At 46.2% G+C, this 25,872-nt stretch overlaps 1 protein-coding gene across 1 annotated transcript; it reads left to right on the top strand.

Moving 5' to 3' along the window:
* Positions 1-506: 506 nt before the first annotated feature.
* On the top strand, positions 507-8,371 carry LOC132820884 (putative uncharacterized protein DDB_G0271982; the record flags this gene model as incomplete). The annotated part of the gene is made up of 4 exons (XM_060833243.1): positions 507-590; positions 951-995; positions 1,190-1,204; positions 8,309-8,371. Coding segments are annotated over 4 exons (207 nt in total), but the record flags the coding sequence as incomplete, so codon positions are not given.
* Positions 8,372-25,872: the final 17,501 nt, after the last annotated feature.

Below are 25,872 nucleotides of genomic sequence, written 5' to 3'. Positions count from 1 at the left end.
GGTGGTGAGAGAGTGGCTGTGGGGCAAGAGTGAGGGGGGCGAGAGAGAGGAGGGGGTCAATAGACAGAGGGAGCGGGCGAGAGAGAGAGGGGGATCGGGTGAGTCTGAGATGGAGGGGAGCGAGAAAGGGGTGCGAGAGAGAGGGAGGGCAGGAAGAGACAGAGAGGGTGGGGGCGACAGAGCGAGAAGGAGGGGATGAGAGAGAGAGAGGGATGAGAGGGTGTGTGAGAGAGAGGAGGGCGAGTTCGAGGAGGGCGAGTTCGAGGAGGGCGAGGGCAAGGAGGGCGAGGGCAAGGGAGAGGGCGGCGAGGGCGAGAGAGAGCCAGAACGAGAGCAAGAGACACAGAAAGATGGACAAAGGGGGAGAGCAAGAGAGAGAGCGAGCGCGTGAGAGAGACAGCGAGAGAACGAGGCTTAGAGAGAGAGAGGTGCCAGAGAGATGGAGAGAGGGGGCAAGAGAGAGACAGTGAGAGACAGAGAGAGAGTGAGCGTGAGAGAGAGAGAGAGAGAGAGAGAGAGAGAGAGAGAGAGAGAGATGGTTGAGAGAGAGAGGATTGGCAGAGAGAGTGAGGAGGAGTCAGGATAGAGAGAGAGAGGGCTGCAGAGAAAGTGGGGGAGTGAGAGTGTGAGAGAGAGGCCGCGAGAGAGAGAGAAGAAGCAAGAGTGAAGGGATAGCTAGATGGAGACACAGGACGAGCGAGAGGTAGAGTAATGTAAGAGAGGCAAACGAGTAATAGTGGAGGCGAGAGACAGAGAAAAGGCCCAGAGAGGCAGAGACAGAGGGGTGAGAGAGGAAGAGAGGATGCGAGAGTGATGAGGCTAGAACGAATGAGGGAGCGATGCGTTAGAGAGAGAGAGGTGCCAAAGAAAGAGAGGGGCAAGAGAGAGAGAGGGGCGGGAGAGAGAGGGATAGAGTGGGAGGAGAGAGAGGAGCGAGACGGAGAGAGAGGGAGAGAGAGAGAGAGAGGGTGGGGCGTGATAGAGAAAGGGAGAGAGTGATCGAGAATGAGTGAGAGAGAGAGAACAAGCGAGAGGGAACGAGTGAAAGGAGAGAGTTGCGGTAAAGATGGGCAAATACGGGAGATAGTGAGAGCTCGTGGGAAAGAGAGAGGGAGAGAGGGTGTGGGAGACAGCGTGAGGGAGAGAGTGATTGAGAAAAAGCAAGGGAGGGGTTAGAGAGGAGCAACAGAGAGAGCGAGAAAGAGTCAGAGGAGTGAGAGAGAGAGAGGTGATAGAGAAGGATAGAGAGAGAACGAGAGACGTGTGCGATGGTGACATGGGGAACAAAGATATATAAAGAGAGAGGGGCGAAAGTGGGTGTAAGAGAGAAAGAGAGGGCCGCGCGCAAAAGAGAGAGAGGCAAGAGAGGGCGACAGTGATGGGGGAGAGAGAGGAGAGAAAGGGGGTGTGAGAGAGAGGGGAAAAGGAGAGCGAGAGAGAGAGAGATGGGGAGAGCGAGAGGGTGAGAGAAAGAAGGGGCGAGTGAGAGACAGAGGGATGAGAGACAGAGTGGTGTGAGGGAGTGAAAGAGGGCTGAGAGAGAGAGAGTGCACGAGCAAGAGAGAACGCAAGAGAGAGCTGCAAGAATGAGCAAGAGAGAGAGAGGGCAGATACGAGAGAGCGAGAGAGAGAAAGGAAAGAACGAGATTGGCAGAGTGGGAGCATGGAAACGTGGGAGTGTGGGAACGAGGGAGTGAGGGAGGGAGAAAGAGGGAGAGTGGCAGAGTGGGAGCGAGGGAGTGGCAAGAAAGAGAGAGAGCGATGGGGAGGGGTGATAGAGGGGGTAGAGGGAGGGGGTAGGGGGGAGGGGTGGAGAGAGAGGGGGGGAGAGAGAGGGGGGAGAGAGGGAGAGGGGGAGAGAGGGAGGGGAATAGAGGGGGGATAGAGGGAGGGGGGATAGAGGGAGGGGGGATAGAGGGGGGATAGAGGGGGGATAGAGGGAGGGGGGATAGAGGGAGGGGTAGAGGGACGGGTAGAGGCAGGGGTAGAGAGAGGGCAGGTAGCGGGTGTAGAGGGAGGGGGAAACAGGGAGGGGGTAGATGAAGGGGTGGGAGGGGCAGAGTGAAGAGGGAGGGGGGAGAGGAAGGGTGGAGAGGGAGGTGGTATAGGGAGGGGGTAGAGGGAGGGGCTAGAGGGAGGGGGTAAAGGATAGAGGGCGGGGGTAGAGGCAGTTGGGAGAATGGGTGCAAGGTGGACGAATCAGGGTGAGAAAGGGTGGCGCAGGGGGTGGGGGGTGAGGGGGATGGGGGTTGGGGCGAGGGGGGCGAGGGGGGGCGAGAGGGGGTGAGGGAGGCGATTGGAGGGTGAGTGGGTGCGAGGGGGGCCGAAGGGGAGGGGAGCAGGGGGTCGAGGGGGGCGAGGGGAGCGATTGGAGGGCGAGTTGGGGGCGAGTGGGGTGTGTGGGGATGTGGGGGGTCGGGGAGGCAGAGGGGTGCGAGAGGAGGGGTGAGGCTGGTGATGGGGGCGAGCGGGTTTGAGGGGTGGGGGGTGAGAGGGTAGTGGGGGGGCGAGGTGGGCGAGGGGGTACAAGGTGAACGAGTGGGGATGACGGGGGCGAGTGGAGGGGCGAGGGGGAGGAGAGGGGTGGGGAGAGGGGTGGGGCATTAAGAGGGGTGTGCCGGGGGGGCGCTAGAGGGTGGGGGAGGGGGCGGGAGGGGAGGACAGCGGGGGGAAGTGAGTGGGGGAGAGACAGAAGGAGAGTGCTGACTGTGTCATTTCATCGTCTGTGAAACACATTAAGACCGGCAAAGTCCCTCATTCTGATAACGTTCTGGTCAGGACTCCAGTCACTAATTTGCTGCCAGTTTCTGATAAATAACCAAAAACACAACAGGAGTTTCACTTGCAGAGAATAAGGGAGCCACAGTTACATCAACATCAGAACACGAGGAGGCTATTTAGCTTCGTGAGCCTATTCCACCATTCACCCAAATCATGGTCATCTTCATCATCATGACAAATCCCTGTCTTTGTCCCATAATCCTTCAGCACGTTCATTCAAAATCTACCAATCTCAGATTTAAAATTTGCAAATAATTTCCAATCAATCGCTGTTTGTGGAACTTTATCAAACTATCCATTTCTGTGTATAAAAGTATTCCCCGTTATCACACCTCAATGTTCTGACTCGAACACTTTATCTGTTTAATCTTTCTTCTTAAGTTAAGACTTGGAATCCAAGTATCACTTCAGTAAATCTACACTGCACTTCCACTCAGAGGGATACTCTCCTTCAGCCATGGTGCCCAGCCCTGACAGCTTGGTCTAACTAGGTTCGGATTTGCTGAAGCATGACTTCTAATCCTTTGGTATCTCGTCTTCTGTCGAGATCAATGTCAACATTCCACCGGCCCCTTGGCCACTTTCCTGAACCTGTTTGAGACATTTTCGTGAACTATACAGCTAGGTCAATCCCACGTAGTTTCTTTGGAGTCCACTCTCTCTCTATTTTCACAATCCCAAAATATCCGATTTTGATCCACCCTCTCACTTGGCGACATAAGCTCATTTGTCGTTTTTTTTTCATTTACTGAATCTATCAAGATTGCTTTCTAATGCTGTGCTTCCATCTCCCTACACTTGGAATCGCTGTCATCTGCAGAGTGGCCCCAAATGTTGAATGTGGCTTTCCTTTCATTATGAATAGTGAATAATAAGATCTCCAACATCGATCCGTGCAGGATATCACTAAACATATCCTTCCAATTAGAATACCTCTTGTTATCTGCACAAATGTCTCTTGTTCAAATCAAATTCCTCTGCAAAAATATCTTTTGCATCTTATGACCTTCAATGAACAGAAGAAAGATGTAAATTCAGGGACATCCTTCGCAGTCAAATTTGCCTTGTGTTTATCTGATTGGGGGAGCAAGGAATCCCAATAAATATTAATCGTTGTCTTCACTATATGGGAACTCGATCACAAAGATTAACAATGTCAAGTATTTATTCTCCTTCATGATTTATAAACTCTGGGCACATTGTGACCGAGTGGGACTCGATTTTTTTCAGATACACAGGCCCTGCCCAACTGTTGGCTCACACTTGTTACACCATATGGTCCTCGTCCTCTCCATCTGAATCTCATGGCAAGGTACCTCGAACATGGAGAGGAGCAACTATTCCAAGCACTGAGATCCCACTAATTGGTAACACCACTCACCCTAATCCATAAGAGAAGCCGACTGGTCCCGCACTATGTCCTCATCTGAACCATCCTGCTGGCTGCGTTCCTTCCCCATATGAAAGTGGTGTTCACTCTCTGGTGGCAGAAGAGAACGGAAGGATTTCTCTTCAATCTCATCTTTAGTAATTGGCTCGTCAAACGTATGGGAGTATTCAGTGGCAACAGAAGCAGAGGCTGTAGAGACAATAAATGATTGACATTGTTCTTTGTTATTTTCCATTGCTCACTGAAAGGTTTAGAACTTGAACTTGAAGTTAAGGGCTGAGCTAGAATCCTTGGATTAACTATCTGCTCAAGGAGCAGAGTGGGGTTACAATTATTGATTCAACACAACTTTGATATTGAATCATACATTGTTTAAGTCTCCTTGTGCACAACCACAGATCCAGGGGAAACACAAGGAACTTGGATTGAATAGGTTAAGCTCATGACTGAATAAAGGAATCTTGAATTAAAGCAGTGCAAGACATGTGCCTATTTGACCCACATATCCTTTGGATAGGGAAGGAGTGCTAACGTAGCAAAAGATTTGATTGATTCAAATCATCTAACTGAAGAGACACATTTCTCTGCTTAAGTCATGAGATCATTGGAAGGACAAAACAACATTTCTGGTTAAAGAATTCACCTTTCTCACCAGGTAATGAAGGCACACTGTCTCTGCAGATTGAGTCGTTGGCCACTGTTTGAACCACCTCCTCAGTAGAGCTATTTCCCTTTTGTGTGGCCAGAGGTTCTGCTTTTCTCCAAGAATGGTAAGGGTGAGCTGTCTTGTTTACTGCTGCCGGTGCTGCTCCGATAGAAATGTCACAGAACAACACAGATGCATAGTTTCAGGACACAAAAACAGGTTCTCAGTATCTGTGATTTACACAGGCTTCCTTCTCAACCTAAACCCATCAACATAGTTTTCTTTGATTTCTTGTATTCCAAGCTCCTCCTTGAATTCATCTGTTATTTGCTTCAATTATTCCTGATGAAGTAAGTTCTACATTCAAACCCCTTTTTGGTAAAGACTTTGTCGCCCTCTGCAAATTCCCCGTGAGATTTAATAGTGATTACAATTATATCCACAGATCCAGTGGATTCTGTCATTCACAAGCAGAAACATCTTTTCCATGTCTACCCGATCAAACATAATTGGACCATGTCACTCTTTTACAATGAGACAAGACTGCCCAATCTTACTTCATGAATTCAAAATCAGTTTGAATATAATTCCAGTTAACTATTCTTTATCTTCCCTACTGCCTCTACATTCATATTACAATATGAAGATCGGAACTGCTTGCAGTGCTCCAAGGGTGATCTGTCCATGGTTCTACACATATCGAACACATTTCCATTCTGTCGTCCCAGAAATAAACCCATGATCTACTTTTCTATCTCACTTCACAAACTGGTGCCATTTGCTGCCAGTGACTCATTGCTATCTCCAGATCCCTCTGCCCTATTTAAGGACATATTTCCAAAGAGGAAGTGGTCTCTTTATTCTTTTGACCACAGTGTACTACCTCACACATGGGTGGAGGTTAATCTTCCACAGCTTTGACTGCAATATTCCCTTAACCAAATCTTCCCAACAGTAAGTCTTCCTAAAAACAAAACGCCAACATATTAATGTACTTAATCTCGTCAACTATTTCTTATTTGAAAAGCACTAACCATCAAGCTCAGTTTTGAACAAACATCCTCTGCCACAGTTATCAAAATGCCACAAGCTGAACAACAACCACTATTTACATTCATATTCATTGCAGCCTAAGAATGAGAGGTGGTATCCTTGAGGGTCTATAAAATGGTCAAGGGATTGACCAAGTAGAGGCAGAGAAGATGATTCAATCTACAATGAGTCGTCCTAAGTTTACAATGAAGGGAACGTTGGAGGAATTACTTCTCTCAGAGAATCGTGAACCTGGGGAAACACTGTGGATTCTGGGACATGAAGTAAATTTAAATAAGAGACACACAGACTTTTAATCAGTAATGGGTTGAAGAGTTAAGGAGGGCTGGCAGGAAAGTGGTGTTCAGGCCAAGAGGAGATTCACAATCAAGCTGCCTAAATTTTAAACATGAACACTTCTTCATAGTTCACTCGATCCTAACGAAATATTTTGTGCAAAACAAATCACATGATCCATAGTTATTCAGAGAACAAAACAAGTTTGTTCATTGAAGAACCCAGAGGAAAAGGTGATGAAACAATGTGAGTTTGATATACCTCAAACATCATTTCAAGTGCATTCTCTGCATAAATTCTCCTTTTCCTCCTCGAAGTATTCAACTTCTTGAATAATTGAGAGAATGAAGTCACAGTTGTACAATACATAAATCAGACCCTTCAGTCCAACTTGCCCATGCTGACCAGATATCGTAAATTAATCTAGTCCCATTGCCAGCATTTATTCCATATCCATCTTAGACCATAAGACCATAAGACGTAGGAGTGGAAGTAAGGCCATTCGGCCCATCGAGTCCACTCCGCCATTCAATCATGGCTGATGGGCATTTCAACTTCACTTACCCGCATCCTCCCTGTAGCCCTTAATTCCTCGAGGCAACAAGAATCTATCAATCTTAAACCCTTTCTGCTGATTATCAGTTTATTTTACTTTATCAGCACTTGAAATACTGACTTTTTTCCTCCCAACATTTGTGAAAGAAATCATAACTTCATTCATCCAAGTTAATTTTGTAATCTTTCACAAAGAAACAAGTGAGAACAACATATAGCGGAGTGCAAAACAAAATACTGCAGCTGCACGATATCTGGGAACACTCTACAGGTGAGGCACTGATACTTTGGTGTAACCTGCAGTCTGGCCAAATTGCAGCAAAAAGCTGTTCAATTTTATCTGCAAACTATTGAATAAAATCCTCCTTGCGCAATAATGAGGCAGCATTTTGGGATGTCATTTTTAAAACATATTATTTTCAAAGTTACTCACAATTAAGAGTGATCATTTGGTACTGTCTGCATAACACAGTACGAAAAGGAATTAACAGAAAAAAAAATTATAACCCAAATTCAGAGTCACAAATTCATTGATATTGCATTGGTCCAGCATATTATAAGTAATTGATATTTAAAGATAAATAGATACATTTACTAACTATATTGGAGTACAGTCAAGTTTCTTACTGGACAGAGTCCGCATGGATTTAAGAGAGAGGAATCATACTTAGCAAATCTACTGAAAGAATCTACAGAGTCGAATATTAAAGTAAGAAATAGCAGGACATTTAGAAAAGCTTATCATTAAACATAGTAGTCTGGGTTTTGTGAAAGAGAAACTATATTTGACAAATTTGCGACAGTTCATTGAGAAGATAACTAGCAGGGCAATCCAATGATGTTCTGTATTTGGAATTTAAAAATGCAAATGATAAGGTGCTACATAAAAGTTAATTGCACAATTGAGGGGCTCATGGTATTGGGGTAACGTATTAACATGGATTGAGGATTGCTTAACCACACTGGCTGTTGCTGAGACCCCACTTGCAGTGCTGTATACAATATTAGCTCCCATATTTAATAAAGGATAAACCAACATTGGAGACCATTCAAAAAAGATTCACTTTGCTGCTTCGAGCATGAAAGGGTTGACCTATCAAGAATAGATAAGCAGGGGTGATCTTATGGAAACAAGATCCTGAGGAGCGTGACAGGGTGGATGTTGACTAGATCTTCCAGCACCACTGAAGTCTCAAACCAGGGGTCATTACAGAGGGGAACATTCATTTTAGAAAAAAGTCAAGATTTTTTTCTCTCAGTGAACGGCTAGAATTTTCTCACCCAAACTTTTGTGAAAGTTAAATGTGAGAAGGGAATGGTTGGATTACTCTCCGGAGGGTTTTCTGGCTTGTTGGGCGGAAGGGCCTGTTTCCACACAGTAGGGAATCTATGATTCTATCTCAAATTATTTTAAAAGAGGGGAGATAGATTTTTGAAATATTGAGCAGTTGAGGGCTATGTGGATCAAGCATAAAAGAGGTGTTGAGGCCTGGGTTGGCCCAGCCATGATCTGACAGAATGGTGGGGAACAAGCTGAAAGGGATGAATTGCCTACACCTGCTCCGATTCCTTGAGGCTCCATTTCATGTTTTTTTTTGTCTCCAAAGATGAGCGTGATAGAATGTGCTAAAGATTTTAGATGTTGTGAAAATGGGGTGTTTTTACACTAATTCAGATAGCATTGATTCATCAATCACAGCTATACAATCATGAGTAGGAAGGCAATTCCCTCCATGAATGAAGGAAATCTACTGCAGAGCTCACACAAAGGGAATTCTTACCCTCAGTAAACTCTCTACCCATCCTACCTCTTGCAAAAATGCCATCCCGTTTTCCAATTCCTCCGCCTCCGACGTATCTGCTCCCAGGAGGACCAGTTCCATCAGAGAACACACCAGATGGCCTCCTTCTTTAGAGACCGCAATTTCCCTTCCCCCGTGCTAAAAATGCCCTCCAACACATCTCATCCACATTCCACATTCCGCCCACCACACCCCACCCCTCCAGCCATAACAAGGACAGAACGCCCCTGGGGCTCACCTTCCACCCTATAAACCTTCGCATAAACCAAATCATCCACCTCCAAAAAGACACCACCACCCGGGATATATTTCCCTCCCCACCCCTTCCCACCTTCTGCAAAGACCGTTCCCTCCTTGACTACCTGGTCAGGTCAACGCCCCCTACAACCCACCCTCCCATCCTGGCACTTTCCCCTGCCACAACAGGAACTGTAAAACCTGTGCCCACACCTCCTCCCTCATCTCTAACCAAGGCCCTAAAGGAGCCTTCCACATACATCAAAATTTTACCTGCACATCCACTAATTTCATTTATTGTAGCCGTTGCTCCCGATGTGGTCTCCTCTACACTGGGAAGACTGGGGGCGCCTCCTAGCAGAGCGCTTCAGGGAACATCTCCGGGACACCCCCGCGAAGCAACCACACCGCCCCGTGGTCCAACATTTCAACTCCCCCTCCCACTCTGCCGAGGACATGGAGGTCCTGGGCCTCCTTCACCGCCGCTCCCTCACCACCAGACGCCTGGAGGAAGAACGCCTCATCTTCCGCCTCAGAACACTTCAACCCCAGGGCATCAATGTGGACTTCAACAGTTTCCTCATTTCCCCTTCCCCCACCTCACCCTAGTTCAAACTTCCAGCTCAGCACTGTCCCCATGACTTGTCCGGACTTGCCCTACCTGCCTGTGTTCTTTCCCACCTATCCACTCCACCCTCCCCTCCCTGACCTGTCACCTTCATCCTCTCCCCCACTCACCCACTGGACTCTATGCTACTTTCTCCCCACCCTCCTCTCGCTTATCTCTCCACGCTTCAGGCTCACTGCCTTTATTCCTGATGAAGGGCTTTTTCTCTGCCCTTTGGATGCTGCATGAACTGCTGTGCTCTTCCAGCACCACTGACCCAGAATCTGGGTTCCAGCATCTGCACTCATTGTTGTTACCTCCCATCACATGACCCAACATCTCAGCACAAGCAGGACACACTGCGCATGCTCCAGCCAACAGTGACCCCGGGTGATTGACGTCAGCACCGGACCAATGAAAGGACGGTGGGCGGAGCTGGAGGACCGAGCGGGAGGTTGATCCTCCAACCAATCACAGTCAATGAAGGGCGGAGCTAACGTAAACCATGTGATCACCCTCGCGCCCGACGCAGAGTCGCTGTAATGAATGCTCGGGAAGTTATGGAGAGAAAGGAGACGGTAAGGAAAGAAATAATCAGGGAAACGGGAGAAAAACTATGTTGCTATGAGCGGAGAGGTTTTACAAACAAATTGTGCCTGTCGGAAAACACAAGTTTGAACGTCCCAGTCCCGTGTTTGCGGTAAATGGGGAATTGCCTCAGCGGCTGCAGGCCTGAGTGAGCGCCGCCATCTTTATTCGGGACAACGATTCACTGGACACGTGCGGAGCCGCCATCTTTGTAGGGGGCACGGTGCAGCCAGGCGCATGTGCAGCCTCTCTCTGGTACAGAGTCATTGTGATGACAGCAGCCAATCCTGCTCTGAGTCACCTCTGGGCTCCCCAGGGACCACTTTGTCAATGTCTAGCTTCCTCACTCTCCAACCATGGGGGTATGTTTGGTCTGTTTACTACTGTATTATTACTGTTATAGACCCTTTGTAAATGAGTTTTTCACTGTGGCCCAGCCCCTGACCATGTGCTGCTCTATTATCAGATTACTTTTTTCCTCAATATTTTTGACAGTCAAGAATTCTTTTTTCCAATAAGCAAGTGTATTTTTCTTTCATTTCTGACTATCAAATTCTGAACCATTTTCATTCCCTGTAATTCGTTTTGCACTCCCTGAAACATCAACTGTGTATCCCCTTCCACAGATCCCAGTGATTAATGCCAAAGCCCTGTTGCCTGGGGAGAGTGATGTTTGACTTTCTTGTACAGCTGCAGTTTGTGTGGTGAAGGTGCTCCCACAATGTGGTTGGGTAAGAGACATTACAGATTATTCATTACAGCCACAGTGATGATTTGAAGATAATGTCCAAATCAAGAACAGTTTGTAGTTTTATTATCATGCTTTCACAAAAATATTATTGAGGACTTTAGATATGAGGCCAGAGATGGAGATATTTGGTCAGCTGACCCAAAGCATTGCCAAAAAGTAGGTTTTGAGGGATGTCTTAAAAGTGGAAAGCAGACCTGTGAGGTTTTGTATGCAAATTTCAGCCCATGTTGCTTTAGCAACTGTAGAATCAGCCACACAGATGAAGTAATGAATTAACAAATCATTGGGAGTCTCGAAGAAAATGGGTTGTCGAGGTCTCAAAGGATGTGTGGTGCAGGGAGCTAGAGATGATCACAGCCAGGAATTATATGAAGAGTGAGTTTTCTAAATTGTTGTTGCTTATGAATAGGAGCCTTTTGATGGATCAACGTGTTTGGGGAGAAGTGAGCACATGGGCGACAGTTTTCAAATTTTCTTGAGATTACAGGGAGGTTGAATTTGGGAGGTTGGCTAGGAGTGTGTTTGGATAATTAAATCTGGAGATAACACACAATGGATGAGAGTATACGAGCTGAGACGAGGGTAGAATCAGCTAGAAATAGTGGTGTTGGAGTGGGACTGAGCTGTCCCCTTCACCTCACCTCTGGGATTCAGCTGATTGTCAGGTTGTGAATCAGGGCGGTAACACAATCGGGAGCTGAGTGGCCCTGGTGGAGCCGAAAATGAGTGTCACTCAGCTGGCTGTTGCTGAGCAGCTGCTGCTTGTTCGTCCTGCTAATGACTGCTTCCATCACTTTACTGCTGATCGAGTTGGACTGACGGAGGAAAATTGCCTGGGTTGGATTTGCCCTGTGTTTTTATTTGAACATCCCTGGGCAATGTTCCACATTGTTGGTAGATTCAAGTGCTGGAGCGGTACGTGGCTTGGTGGGGGGCAAGTTCTGGAGCACAAGCTATCAGTATTATTGCCAGAATGTTAGCAGGACCCGTAGCCTTTACACTACTCAACCATTTTGTTGATATTATTCAAACTAAATTGAAATGGCTTAAAGCTCACATCCGTGACATGAGGAACCACTGGAGAAGGCTGAGATGGATCATCCCACTTTGTATCTGGCTGAAAATTTTTGCAAATGCTGTTATCTTATCTTATGCATGGATGTGCGAAACCTCTATCAGTAAGGGTGGGGATATTTGTGCAACGAGTTGTTTAATTGTCCATAACCATTCACAACTGGGTGTGGCAGAACTGCAGAGCCCTGATCCACTCCATTGGTTGTGGGATCACTTGGCTCTGTTGCTTGCTGCTGATGCTGTTTGATATGCAGATAGTCCTGCTTGGTAGCTTCACCAGGTTGGCACTTCATTTTTAGGTATGGCTGGTGCTGCTCATGGCATGCCCTCCTTTCCTGTCCATTGTGATGTGTGAGTGCGGGATGTACAAACCCATGAGATTACAGATTGTGCTGGAGTATAGTTCTGCTGTTGTTATCCCACAGTGCCTCAGAGAGATCCAGTTTGAGTTCCTACATCTGTCCCATTTAGCACGGTGATAGTACCACTCAGCACAAGGGAGGTTTTTCTCAACTTTATGGCGAGTCTTTGTCTCCAAAAGGACTGTGGGATGGTCGCTCTTACCGACACTGTCATGGAGAGAATCATTTGCAGCTGGTAGATTCATAACGATAAGGTGTAGTATCTTTTTCCCTCTTGCTGGTTCCCTCACCACCTGCTGCAAACCCCATTTGAACAGTTATGTCCTTGAGGACTGAGACAGCTCAGTCTGAGCTACTCTATCAGCTACTGAGTTAGACTCACCTTCCCAGAAGTCCTTCGTTCCTACCTCGCACCTCTAATATTCCATGTCTTTTTTTTCACTGGAGAAGGATGTGGAAGCTAGAGAGTTTGGAGAAATGAATAGTGAGAACTTGAAACGTGTCTGTTACAGAGGAGGAGTTTCAGGATATCTTAAATTGCATCAAGGTGGATAAAGCCTTGGGACCTGATCAGGTGTATTCCAGAAATTTGTGGGAAGCTCGGGAAGTGATTGCTGGGCCCCTACCTGACATATTGGTATTATCGTCCGTGACAGGTGAGGTGCTGGAAGACGGGTGCCTTTTTTTTAATAAAAAGGTGGTAACAAAAGGCCAAGGAACACGAGAACAGTGAGCCTGAAGGCAGTGGCAGGCAAGTTGTTGGAAGGGATTCTGAGGGACAGGATTTACATGTATTTGGAAAGACAAGGAATGATTCGATAGTCAGCACGGCTTTGTGCGTGGGAAATTGTCACTCTAACCTGATTGAGGTTTTTTTTGAAGAAGTGCTAGGAAGATTGATGAAGACAGACTGTGGACATTGGCTATATGGGCACTGAACAAGGTTCCACAAAGCAGACTGGTTAGCAAGGTTAGATAACATGGAATGCAGGGAGAACTGTCGATTTGGATACAAAACAGGCTTGAAGGTAGGAGACAGTGGGTGGTGATGAAGGGTTGCTTTGTGGACTGGAAGTCTCTGAGAAGCAGTGTGCTGCAGGAATGGATATTGGGTTCTTAAATAAATAACTTGGATGTGAATATATGAGGTAGGTTTACAGAAAATACAAAATTGTAGGTGTAGTGGACAGTGAAGAAGGTTAGTTTAGAATACAACAGGATCTTGATCAGATGGGCCATTCGAGTGAGGAATGGCAGATGGAGTTTAATTTAGACAAATGTGAGCTGCTGCACTTTGGTGAGGCAAACCAGGACAGGACTTAATGCATTTAGTGGTAAGTTCCTGGGGAGTGTTGCTGAAAAAAGAGGTACATTGTTCCTTGAATGTAGAGTCGCAGGTCGGCAGGTAGTGAAGGTGGTGTTTGGTTTGCTTATATTTATTGGTCAATGCATTGAATACAGAAGCTGGGACGTCATATTATGGCTGGATAGGACATTTGACAATGAGAAACTTTTTCCACGTATGGAGTCAGATATTACGAGGGGGCATAGTTTTAAATTAAGGGGAGGTAGGTATAGGACAGATGTCAGGGGTAGATTCTTTACTCAGCGGGTTGTGAGTTCATGGAATGCCCTGCCAGTAGCAGTGGTGGACTCTCCCTCTTTATGGGCATTTAAACGGGCATTGGATAGGCAAATGGATGATAGTGGGCTCGTGTAGGTTAGGTGGTCTTGGGTCGGCGCAACATCGAGGGCCAAAGGGCTTGTACTGCGCTGTATTTTTCTGTGTTCCTTATTCTATGATAAAGCCATTTCAGGAATTCTGTTTTCAGTTCGAAGTTTCCTGTTCTGAGAAGGATGTTGAGAAACTTGAAATGGTTCAGACAAGATTTACAAAGATTTGCTACAGTTGGAGGATTTGGGCTACATGGAGAGGCTAAATAGGCTGGGGTTAAATTCCCTTGAGAATCAAAGACTGAGAGGTGACGTTTGGGAGATTTATAAAATCACGAGGGGTGTGGATATGGTGAACAGCTGGGGTCTTTTTTTCCCCAGGTTAGGTGAGTCCAAAACAAGACCACGTGGGTTTAAGTTGAGAAGGCAAAGATTTAAAAAGGATCAAAGGGGCAACGTTTTCAGGCTGAGTGTGGTGTGTGAATGGAATGAGCTCCCAGATGGAGTAGTGGAGACTGATACAATTACAACATTTCAAAGGCACCCGATTGGGTACGTGATGAGGAAGGGTTTTGAGGAATTCAGACCAATAGCTGGCAAGTGGGACTCCGTTAGTTTAGGATTCCTAGTTGGCATGGGCGAATTGGTCCATTGTTTCTGAGCTGTACATCTCAGCACAGATAATTCTTGGATCTGAGAAGGTTAAGCAGTGATTTCGACCAGGTGCAAATTTGTTTCTAGGATATTTTAATTTGCAGAGAGAGGGGAATTGTTAACAATGTCACAATATTAGTAACTACTTTGAGTTAAATGGAAAATAATGTGAATATGTGACCTATATTTTACTGAGTACATTCTGAGCATCTGGAACAGTCTGAACAGCGGGTGGACACAGATTCAGCAGGTGTTCTCAAACAGATTTGCAATTTTACTTTTTACGGAAAGATTGGGAAGCTGTGGGTAAATGCGAGGGGAGTTGGGACGGATTTGCAGCATCTCCAGACGGAGAGCGTACAGCCCCAATGGGCTGAATAGCCCCCAGCCCCTGTGCTCTGTGATACTGCCCCATTCACTGTGAATGATGAAGCTCATCCCAGGGCAGAGAGAGCGAGGAGCCCACCACTCACCTCACAATGGGGGATGGCTTGATTGATGGCAGCTCCAGACCAATGGGAGGAGAGTCTGTGCGGTCCTGCAGCCAATGGGAGTGAATGAGGGCTGTGGCCAGCAAGACGACACCTGTCCATGAGCTGTGCAGGTGCAGTGTCACTGGGTGGGGGTGGGAGAGACAGCAGAGACTGGGACAGAGGCTGTTGGACCTGAATTACAAACTCCTGGTAAATTAAAACCAAAAGAACTGCAGATGCTGTAAATCAGAAACAACAACCAGAAGGTTCTGGAGAAGCTCAGCAGGTCTGGCAGCATCTGTGACGAGAAATCAGAGTTAACGTTTCAGATCTGGTGTCCCTTCCTCACAGCTGATGTTACTGTGAGAACAAATGTTGGTTTATATGCAGAAGGTAGGGTTTAGGGGAGGATGTAAGGAGTAAAGGATAGGTAGGGATAGAGCGGGAAGAACGGTTGGATAAAGGAGGAGATAACGATCTGGCTGGGGGAGTGTGACTAGCTGTTAATGGAGACTATTAGTGGCAAACCATAGTTAGTGTGTAATGGCAGGCTGTGAGAACAAGGCCTAGTGTGTGGGATAGGGGGTTAGGACATGGGATTGTTAAGCTATGGTTAACCACTAACTATCTCCGTTGTAAGCTGTTCCCCACATGCATCACTCCACGATTGGAGCTGCAGATGGGTGGCACAGTGGTTAGCACTGTTACATCACAGCGCCAGAGACCCACGTTCAATTCCCACTTCAGGCAACTGTCTGTGTGGAGTTTGCACATTCTCCCCGTGTCTGTGCGGGTTTCATCCGGGTGCTCCGGTTTCCTCCCACAGTCCAAAAGTGTGCAGATTAGGTGAATTGGCCATGCTAAATTGCCCGTAGTGTTAGATGTAGGGGATTGGGTCTGAGTGGGTTGCTCATTAGAGGGTTGGTGTGGGCTTGTTGGGCCAAAGGGCCTGTTTCCACACTGTAAGTAATCTAATCTAAAAAACCTCTTCAATATCTTTCCTAACACCCTCTGTCCTCCTTCAATATGTATCTTAAAGTTGTTCTCTTTAATCAATGTTTCCAGCATTCGTGAAACACTTTAGGAGAATTGTCAGTGTGAAAGGCTCCATAAAATGCAGGTAGTTGTTGTTAATGTCTGACATCAGGAGAAACAGGAATGAACCCTCACTCTTATACCTCTTCTAAGAAGATGGGGATGGGACTGGAAGACCAGGCAGTACCTGTCGGTCCTCCAACCAATCAGAGTGAATGAGGGGCGTGGCTATAAGCAACCACGTGATCAGCTTCACTGACAGCACAGTGTGTGTTGTGGCCAAGGCATTGGAAATGTGTGAAGCCGCAGGGCATGGTTAAGGAAAGACATGGTGACCAGGAAGAGAAGGAAATTTTCATGGAACGGGCTGAGACGTTTTACAGAACTTAGTGCACATCAGAAAACACAAATTTGAAAATCCCAGGACCGTGGTTGTGGCAAACGGGAAAATGCTTCAAATGGTGAATGTTGCGAGTGAGCGCCGCCACCTTTATTGGGGGCAGTGATTCATGGGACATGAGTGTGGCAGAAAACTTTGTGAGGGGCAATCTGCAGGGGGGGACATGCGCAGCTTTGCCTGGAAAGGAGTGATAGGGCAGGATTTACACAGTGACAGAATCAGGGTGTTTTCAATGTCAGAGTGTGATGTTGGAAAAGCACAGCCGGTCAAGCAGCAGCCAATCGATGGGAAGGAAAATGGACAAGGAGGTGGTGCCGAGTTGGAAGGCTGGATCTGGGATAAGGTGGGGGGAGTGGAAATGAGGAAACTGGTGAAATCCACATTGATCCCATGTCGTTGGAGGATCCGAACACAGAAGATGAGGCGTTCTTCCTCCAGGCATCAGATGCCTGGGATTTGACGGTGGAGGTGGCCCAGGACCTGTATGTGCTTGGTGGAGCTGGAAGGGGAGTTAAAGTCTTGGGAAACAGGGTGTTTGGGTTGTTCAGTGTTTTACTGTTACTTTCACAGACCTTTTGTAAGTTAATTTTCCTCTGCTGCCCAACCCCTGACAACGTGCTGCTCTCTAAACGGACTGAATTTTCCACAATCACTTTGCCTGTGAATAATTCCTTTTTACATTTTCCTTCCATTTCTGACCATCAAATTCTGCAACATTTTCATTCCCTGCAATGCATTTAGCACTCACTGAAACATCAACTGTGTTTCTCCTTCCACAGATCCCAGTGATTAATGCCAAAGCCGCATTGCCTGTGGAGAGGGTGATGTTTGACTTCCTTGTACAGCTGCAGTTTGTGTGGTGAAGGTGCTCCCACAATGTGTTTGGGTAAGAGATGATACAGATTATTCACTCAGTGACAGAGAAAAGTTGAAAATGTATGTGCAAATCAACAACAGTTTGTATTTTTATCATTTTTATAATTTCACAGAAATACTATTGATAATTTCTGACATTAGGCAACAGATGGTTATATTAGGTCAGGTGATCAAAAGAATTGCCAGATAGGCAGGTTTTCGGGAATACCTGAAAGAAGAAAAACAGATATGAAAGGGTTAGGATCGGAATTCCAGACCATGTTGCCTTGGCAACAGTAGAAACAGCCAATCCGGTGAAGCAATGAATAAACACATCGTTGGGAGTCTGAAAGAAACTGAGTTGTTGAGGTCTCACAGGTTGTGTGGTGCAGGGAGACAGGGATGTTCACAGCCAGGAATTACATCAAGAGTGAGAATTTAAGTTGCTTGTAAACGGGAACCTTTTGTTGGATCTACAAGTTTTAGAGCAAGTGAGCACTTGGGCAGTAGAGTTTTAGATATTGTTGAGATTATATGTAAGTTGAATGTGGGAGGCTGGCCAGGAGTGCGTTTGGATAATGGAGTCTGGAGATAACACAGGGATGGACAAGTATTTCAGTAAATGAGCTGAGACTAGGGTGGGCTTGGGTGATCTCACGAACGTAGAAATAGCAGTTTTGGAGTCAGGCTCCTCCTCCTCATCATCATCATCATCACTCCTCCTCACCAATTCACAGATATTGTTCCTTGTTCTGTCTGTCTTTTCTGGTTATGTCCTGCTCACCCATTCTGCTACAAACTAATATTTGACTTCAAGGTTGTTGGAAAATCCTTCTCCATCTCCACTCTCCCTTTCCTTTCTGAAGTCCTTGTATTTGGTGTCTCTCAAGGATCTATCCTTGATCCCTCCAGTTTCTCACCTACATATTGCCAGGAGGTGACATCGTCCAAAAGCACTGTTAGGTTTCATATGTACACTGACAATGTCCAGCTCTCCCTCCCCATCATCCCTCCTCATTGCTCCACTGTTTTCAAACTGCTTGCCACACTCCCACTACTCGATTAGCTGCAATTTCCTCCAATGAAACATTGCAATGGTTAAACCCATTGCCTTCAGTTGCTGTTACAAATTCCTTTCCCTTACTGCTGGGCCCCTCTCTCTCACTGGGAACTGAGGCAGAACTACACTCTTCACAATATTGCTCTCCTATTCTGACCCCACGGCGACCTTCTGATCAGGCATCTACACAATCACAAGCACCAGGAATTCCAATCTGTAAAAGGTTGCTTGTCTCCCCCTCGCCCTAGCTCCATTGCTACTGAAACCCCTTACCTGTCTCGGTGTTGCATTAAAGTTGACAAAAGTAAAACAGAACCCTTGATTCCGCGACTGACCCAGAGTCTGGTTCTAGGTTCCCTCATGCTGGGACACATCCTGTCAGTCTTTACCTTGACAACCCCCTGAGGAAGCTGATATGTTTGAAAGAAGGAAAGAAGAAGCAGCAAATCCTGCTCTCCACATCTCACTAACACTTGGAAAATTCTCTCCCATGTGTCAAAGATCGGCCCTGTTCAGTCACATGAAGTCCCAAGATGGAAACTCCTAGAAACCCACGTAGATTTCCCGCTGAGTTGACTGCTAACCTCCACAAGGGGTAATGTGTCCAGTCATCCGGGGCCAGGAGGAGGGGATGGTGTGAGTTTCTAACCTGATCTGACAGTGACGGATGTTATAAACTTATATTACAGGTGAACATTCAGATGGTAACCTCAGCATTTGTAACACCAAACTCTGACAGAATTACTCAATTCATCAGGACCTGGATATTTGCATTTAGTTGTGAGTATTGTGTTCCAGCTCATTCCTATTTGATGCATGAAAGTTCTCCTTTGAATCAAACAATTCTGTCAATAGATCTCCCCCAAGTCTTTCATATATGTCTAGTCAACAGTTTATGATGAGCTGATGAGTGTAAGGTTGATTATTCTAATGTATAATTTCAGTAACCCCTCTGTCACACTGCAGCCCCAATTTCCTCTGCTACAAGGAGAACAACCTCAGTTTCCCCAAACCCCTGATTCCCCAATGTCTGTTTGCTCTCTATAAGGCACACATCAGGATTGAGTTGGAACATTCTCCACTTGGCTACATCAGTGCAGCCCCCAACAATATTAAAGAAAGTGAACATCCTCCAGGACAAGGCACTGTGCCTGAGTGGTGTCCCATCCCCCACCTTCAGCATTCCCTCTCCCCACTCCCGGGGTACAGTGGCATCACTGTATACAAGGTAGTCAGCATTGTCCTCCCAGACCATAGGGCTGCTCTCTCATTAGGGAGAGATGACTGGTGGTGGGGTTAACCTGAAGGTTACCCAGCCCAGGCAAGGGGAGAGGTTAGAAAGGAGAATCCATCTATTGTAGATGGATATTCTTGATATGTACCATTAACACCTACGTCCCTGCAACTAAAATTTCCCATTCCTTGTACCATCCTGGTAAATCTCCTGTGCCCCCTCTCAGGGACCCTGCCATCCTTCCCAATGTGTGGGCGACCTCTGGTTTGCACAGACCCAGCTGCTCTGTGTTCCTGTGGGTGATGTCATCATCGAGCAACAGTTGCACTAAACCTCACTGTCTGTAAGGGTGGGAGACACACAAATCCCGAAAACATTGGAGATGTATTTAGTGTGCACTTGCGATGCCATGATAGCTGGCACTTTTCCACAAGTACTGGAAAATAGATCAGGAAAGTCGGTGGCAGTTTTCTTTCTCACAGATGGATCACCAGAGCCTTTTTCTGTTCTGTATACAGCTGAGATGTTTATTATAGGAATATGACAGGCTCCCATTGGACATCAGGTCAGAAAAGGTGATACTAGAATAGATGACACATTGTTGGTCGAATTTTTGGAAGAAAAATGAGATAGAAAGTTATAAGAGGAAATTCAGAAGCTCAGCTCAGGAATCAGAAAGGGTCATCATCAAGTGAGAAATAAAAATTGGGCATCGTGAAGGCTGGAAAAAAAGAAAGGCACATGTCGCAGAGCTTTGAGAGAGGGGAGGGGATTAGAGATAGGGAGGATAATGAAGCTGGAGGAGATGAAAGTATTCTGAGGATGGAGGATGTTACAGAGAGAGATATTTATGATAGAAATGTTTGGGTTTTGAGGCTGGAGAGGAATTATTGAGATATGGAAGAGTTGTAAGGTTGGATGAGGTGGCATTGACAGGGAGAGTTCCGAGCACACAGGAATTTAGAGGTAGCGAGCGTTAGACACAAAGTTATACAGCACTGACACAGACCCTGTGTTCCAACCAGTCCATGGTGACCATAATTTTGAACTGAACTAATCGCACCTGCCTCCACTTGGTCCAAATCCATCCTAGCATTCCCTATCGATATATGGGTCCTAATGTTTTTTTCCTCTTAGAATCCCATTTCCCTACCCTTTAACTCTACATTTTCCCCTGACTAATTCACTAAACCTAATCATCCCTGAACACTATGGGCAATTTAGCACGGCCAGTTCACCTACCCGGTATATCTGTGGTTTGTGGGAAGAAACGGGAGCACCTGGAGGAACACACGCTGACATGGGGAGGAATATCCAAACTCCACATGAACAGCCACCCAATGCAGGATTTGAACCTGTGTCCCTGGTGTTGTGAGGTAGCCCTGCTAGCCATTAAGCCACTGTGCCACCCTGAAATTGTAATTGTATTCACAGCTACCACGTCCTCTGCAAGTTTATTCCACACGTGAACCACTCTCTATGCAAAAACAAAAAATAAAATCCCAAACGTCGTTTTAAAGCTTTCCTCCTCTCACTTTAAAATGTATGGATTTTATAAATCTCTAATAAGGTCACCCCTCAGCCTCCTACGCTCCAATGAATGAATCCCAGCCTATCCAGACTCTGCTTAAAATTCAAACCATCCATTCCCATTAACCTCCTGGTAAAACTCATCTGAAACCGCTCCAGTTTAATAATATCCTACCCACGACAGCACAACCAGAACTGGGCACAGTATTCCAGAAGAGGCCTCCCCAACATCCTGTACAACCTCAACATCCCATCCCAACTCCTATACTCTGAGGTCTGGGCAATGAAGATAAATGTGCTAAACACCTTTTTAAACACCCTGTCTATATGAGACACATAATTCAAAAACCTGAACACCGAGGTCTCTTTGTTCTATATCACTTCTCATGGCCTGACTTACAATGAGTGTAAATCCTACCTTTTTTTAATCAAGATGTAATAGTTTGCATTTATTCCAATGCAAAACATCCTTCGAGTATAAAGGCAGTAGGAGTATACTGAAGAGGGAAATCAGGAGGGCAAAAAGGGGACAGGACACAGCTTTGGCGAATGGGGTTAAGAATGGGGTTGGAAGGAGAGGGACAAAACGAGTATTTGGCATCATTGTTTACTGTGGAGAAGGACATGGGAGTTATAGAATGTCGGGAAATAGATGGTGACATCTTGAAAAATATCCTTATTACACAGAAGGTGGTACTGGATACCTTGAAACGCATAAAGGTGGATAAATCCCCAGGATCTGATCAGGTGTACCCTAAAATTCTGTAGGAAGCGAGGGAAGTGATTGCTGGGCCCCTTGCTGAGATTTTTGTATTATTGATAGTCACAGCTGAGGAGCCAGGAGACTGGGGGTTAGTTAATGTGGTGCTTTTGTTTAAGGAAGGTGGTATGGACAAGCCCGGGAACTACAGACCCGTGACCCTGAGGTCGGTGCTAGACAAGTTGTTGGAGGGAACCCTGAGGGACAGGATTTACATGTATTTGGAAAAGCAAGGACAGACCAAGATTGATGAAATTGATGTGCTGGAAGTTTTGGAAAACATTAAGATTGATAAGTTGTCAGCAAAGTTTTGGAAATAATTCTGAGGGATAGAATTTATGACAGTTTGTCAAAGCATAATGTGATTATTGAGTTCTTTTGAGGAGGTGTCAAGATAGGTCGTCGACTGCAGAGCAGTGGATGTGTTATAAATGGATTTCAGCAAGGCATTTGTTAGGGTTCCCCATGGTAGACTCATCCATAATATCAGGAACTATGGGACGCAGGGAGATTTGGCTATCCGGATTCAGAATTGGCTGACTGACAGAAGGCAGAGAATGGTTGTAGATGGAAAGTATTCTGTTTGGAGGACAGTGTTGAGTGGGGTTCCGCAGAGCTCTGTTCTTGGGTCTCTGTAGGATTTATACATGACTTGGATGAGGAGGTTGATGGTTGGGTTAGTAAATTTGCTGATGACACAAACATTGGAAGTGTCGTCGATAATACTGCAGGCTGCAGCGTGACATAGACAGGATGCAGAGTTGGGCTGAGAAATGGCAGATGGAGTTCAACCTGGATAAATGGGAACTTGAATGTTGTATATAGAATTAAAGACAGGATTCTTGGCAGTGTGGAGGAACAGAGGGATCTGGGTGTGCAAGTACATAAATCCCTCAAAGTTGCCAACCAAGTGGATACAGTTGTTAACAAAGCAAATGTTTTTTTTGGCTTTCATTAACAGGGGGATAGAGTTTAAGAGCCGTGAGGTTTTTCTACAGCTCTACAAGTCCCAGGTGAGACCACATTTGGAATTTTGTGTCCAGTCTTGGTCTCAATACTATAGAAAATGTACAAAGGCTTTGGAGAGGATGCAAACTAGGTTTACTCGCATGCTTCCTGGACTGGAAGGCTTCCTGTATGAAGAAAGTTTGAATAAGCTCGGACTTTTCTCTCTGGAGAAAGAGGAAGTGAGGAGACCTGATAGAGGTGTACAGAGACTTTTCCCCAGGCAGGATTGACTTGTTTGAGAAGTCATACTATGAAGATATTAGGAGGAAGGTATAAAGGACACTTCCGAGATGGGTTTTTTACAGAGTTGTGAATGTATGGAATGCGTTACCAGTGGTGGTGGTGGAAGCGAAGTCATTGGGGACAAGACATGCACATGGATAGCAATGAGTTGAGGGGTGCGTAGGTTAAGTTACTATGTTTTACATTAGGATTAAATCTCGGTATAACATCGTGGACGTAAGGGCCTGTTCTGTGCTGTACTTGTCTATGTTCTATGATTAGAGATAGTTGGCATGGCTTTGTGTGTGGGAAATCATGTGTCTCTTACTTGATTGAACTGTTTTTGAAGAATTAACACAGAGGATTGATGAGGCAGAGCGGTAGATGTGATCTCTATGGACTTCAGTAAGGCGTTTGGTAAGGTTCCCCATGGGAGACTGGTTAGCAAGGTGAGATCTCACAGAATACCGGGAGAGCTAGCCATTTGGCTACAGAACTGGCTCAAAGTTAGAAGACAGAGGGTGGTGGTGGAAAATTGTTTTTTGGACAGGGGGCCTGTGATCAGTGTAGTGCCACAAGGATCGGTGCTGGGCCCTCTGCTTTTTGTCATTTATATCAATGATTTGGATATGAACATAAGAGGTATAGTTAGTAAGGTGGCAGATGAAATCAAAATTGTAGGCGTAGCGGACAATGGAGTATGTTACCTCGGATTACAATGGGATCTTGAGCAGATGGGCAAATGGGCTGAGGAGTGGCAGGTGGACTTTAATTTAGATAAACGCAAGGTGCTGCATTTTGTAAAAGCAAAGCTTATCAGGACTGATACACATAACGGTCAGGTCCTGGGGAGTGTTGCTGAACAAAGAGACCTTGCAGTGCAGATTCATAATTCCTCGAAAGTAGAGGCGCAGCTAGATAGTGCACTTGAAGAAGTGTTGTGATGATCTGAGTTGAGATGATCACATCAAGCACTACTGATGCTGCCTGACCTGAACACAATGACCAGTATGGATAAGATATGGGCATTGCTGGAAGTTAGAGTCTATACAATGTGGACCTGGGGACGTGCAGCAGATCAGGCAGTATCAGAGGAGCAGGAAAGTTGATGTTTTGGGTCGGGACCCTTTGTCAGTCCTGATGAATGGCCCTGACCCAGAACGTTAGCTCTCCAGCCCCATCATATTCATGCTGGTCATCAACATATATTTATTCTCGTCCCACGTTCTGGCACTCAGCGTGTAATCGATATTGTAGTGCTTGGTGTGATCATCCCAACACTACTTCAAGGCTGCAATGTTTCCTGCATCTGTCACCATTTCCGGTGCTGCCTGACCCGCTGAGGAATTCCAGCACTTTTTGTTTTTATTGTGGATTTCCACCATTTTGCTGAGGCACTTCGAGTCAGAGAGTTATCCAGCACGGAAACAGACCTTGTGGGCGGCACGGTGGCACAGTGGTTAGCACTGCTGCCTCACAGCGCCTGAGACCCGGGTTCAATTCCCGACTCAGGCGACCGACTGTGTGGAGTTTGCACGTTCTCCGCGTGTCTGCGTGGGTTTCCTCCGGGTGCTCCGGTTTCCTCCCACAGTCCAAAGATGTGCGGGTCAGGTGAATTGGCCATGCTAAATTGCCCGTAGTGTTAGGTAAGGGGTAAATGTAGGGGTATGGGTGGGTTTCGCTTCGGCGGGTCGGTGTGGACTTGTTGGGCCGAAGGGCCTGTTTCCACACTGTAAGTCTAATCTAATCAAAACCCTTCAGTCCAACTCGTCCATGTCGGCCAGATATCTTAACCTGATCCAGCTCCATTTGGGAGAGTTGGCCTATATCACACATGAACACTTTGTATTCATGTACCCCTCCAGATGCCTTTTAAATTTAATTTGGCCTGTGTTCATCATTCCTATAGCATCTCATTCCATACACTCACCAACCTCTGAGTGAACCGTTATGCCCTCAGGTCCATTTGAAACCTTTTCCCCTCTCACCTAAAACCCAATGCCCTGTAGTTTTGAACTCCCCGACACCGGGTGGAAACAAAGACCTTGGCTATTCACCCTGTCTGTGCTTCTCCGTAAGGTAACCCGTCAGTCTCTGACGCTCTGGGGAAAAAGCCCCAGCTTATTCAGCCTTTCCCTTTAACTCTACAGTCCTAACAATAACCTTGCAGATATTTTCTGAAACCCTCCTCAAGTTTTGTGAAACAGAGTCATAGAGATGTACAGAATGGAGACAGACCCCCTGTCCTAATTGTCCATGCCAACCAGCTCATTTATACATGTACCAAGCAAGTTGTCCCTGCGGTCCCCTTGAAGTCTTTCCCCTCTCACATTAAACCTATGCCCTCTGCTTTTGGACTCCCCTATCCTGGGAATAAAGAAACTGACTAGTCACCCTGTTGTTGCTCCTCACAACTTTATAAAGTTGTATAAAGCCATCCCACAGCATCTCCTGCTCCAGCGAAAATAGCCTCAGCCCCTCCCTATGGTTCAAATGTTCTAATACTGGGAAACCCTTGTAAATCTTTGCTGAACTTGTACAGGTTTCCCAACATCTTTCCTGTAGCAGGGAGACCAGAATGGAAAGCAGTCTGGGGATTCCAAACGTGCCTGAGCTAATATACTGTCCAACTGAACCATGATCTCCCAACTCCTATCCTCAATGCACTGCCCAATAACAGCTAGCATACCAAACACCACCTTCACGGACCTGTCTAACTTCAACCCCACTTTCAAGAAATTATCAACCCACACTGCACTGTGTATCTGTTTGTGCACACTTCCCAGGAACTTGTCATTATGAGGTTGAGTCCTATTGTGGTACCATTTTTTCCGAAATCAGGGAG

Source organism: Hemiscyllium ocellatum, chromosome 12 (assembly GCF_020745735.1).
Source record: "Hemiscyllium ocellatum isolate sHemOce1 chromosome 12, sHemOce1.pat.X.cur, whole genome shotgun sequence".
In the NCBI taxonomy this organism is placed as follows: Eukaryota; Metazoa; Chordata; class Chondrichthyes; order Orectolobiformes; family Hemiscylliidae; genus Hemiscyllium; species Hemiscyllium ocellatum.
This window is presented reverse-complemented; position numbering and strand designations above follow the sequence as displayed.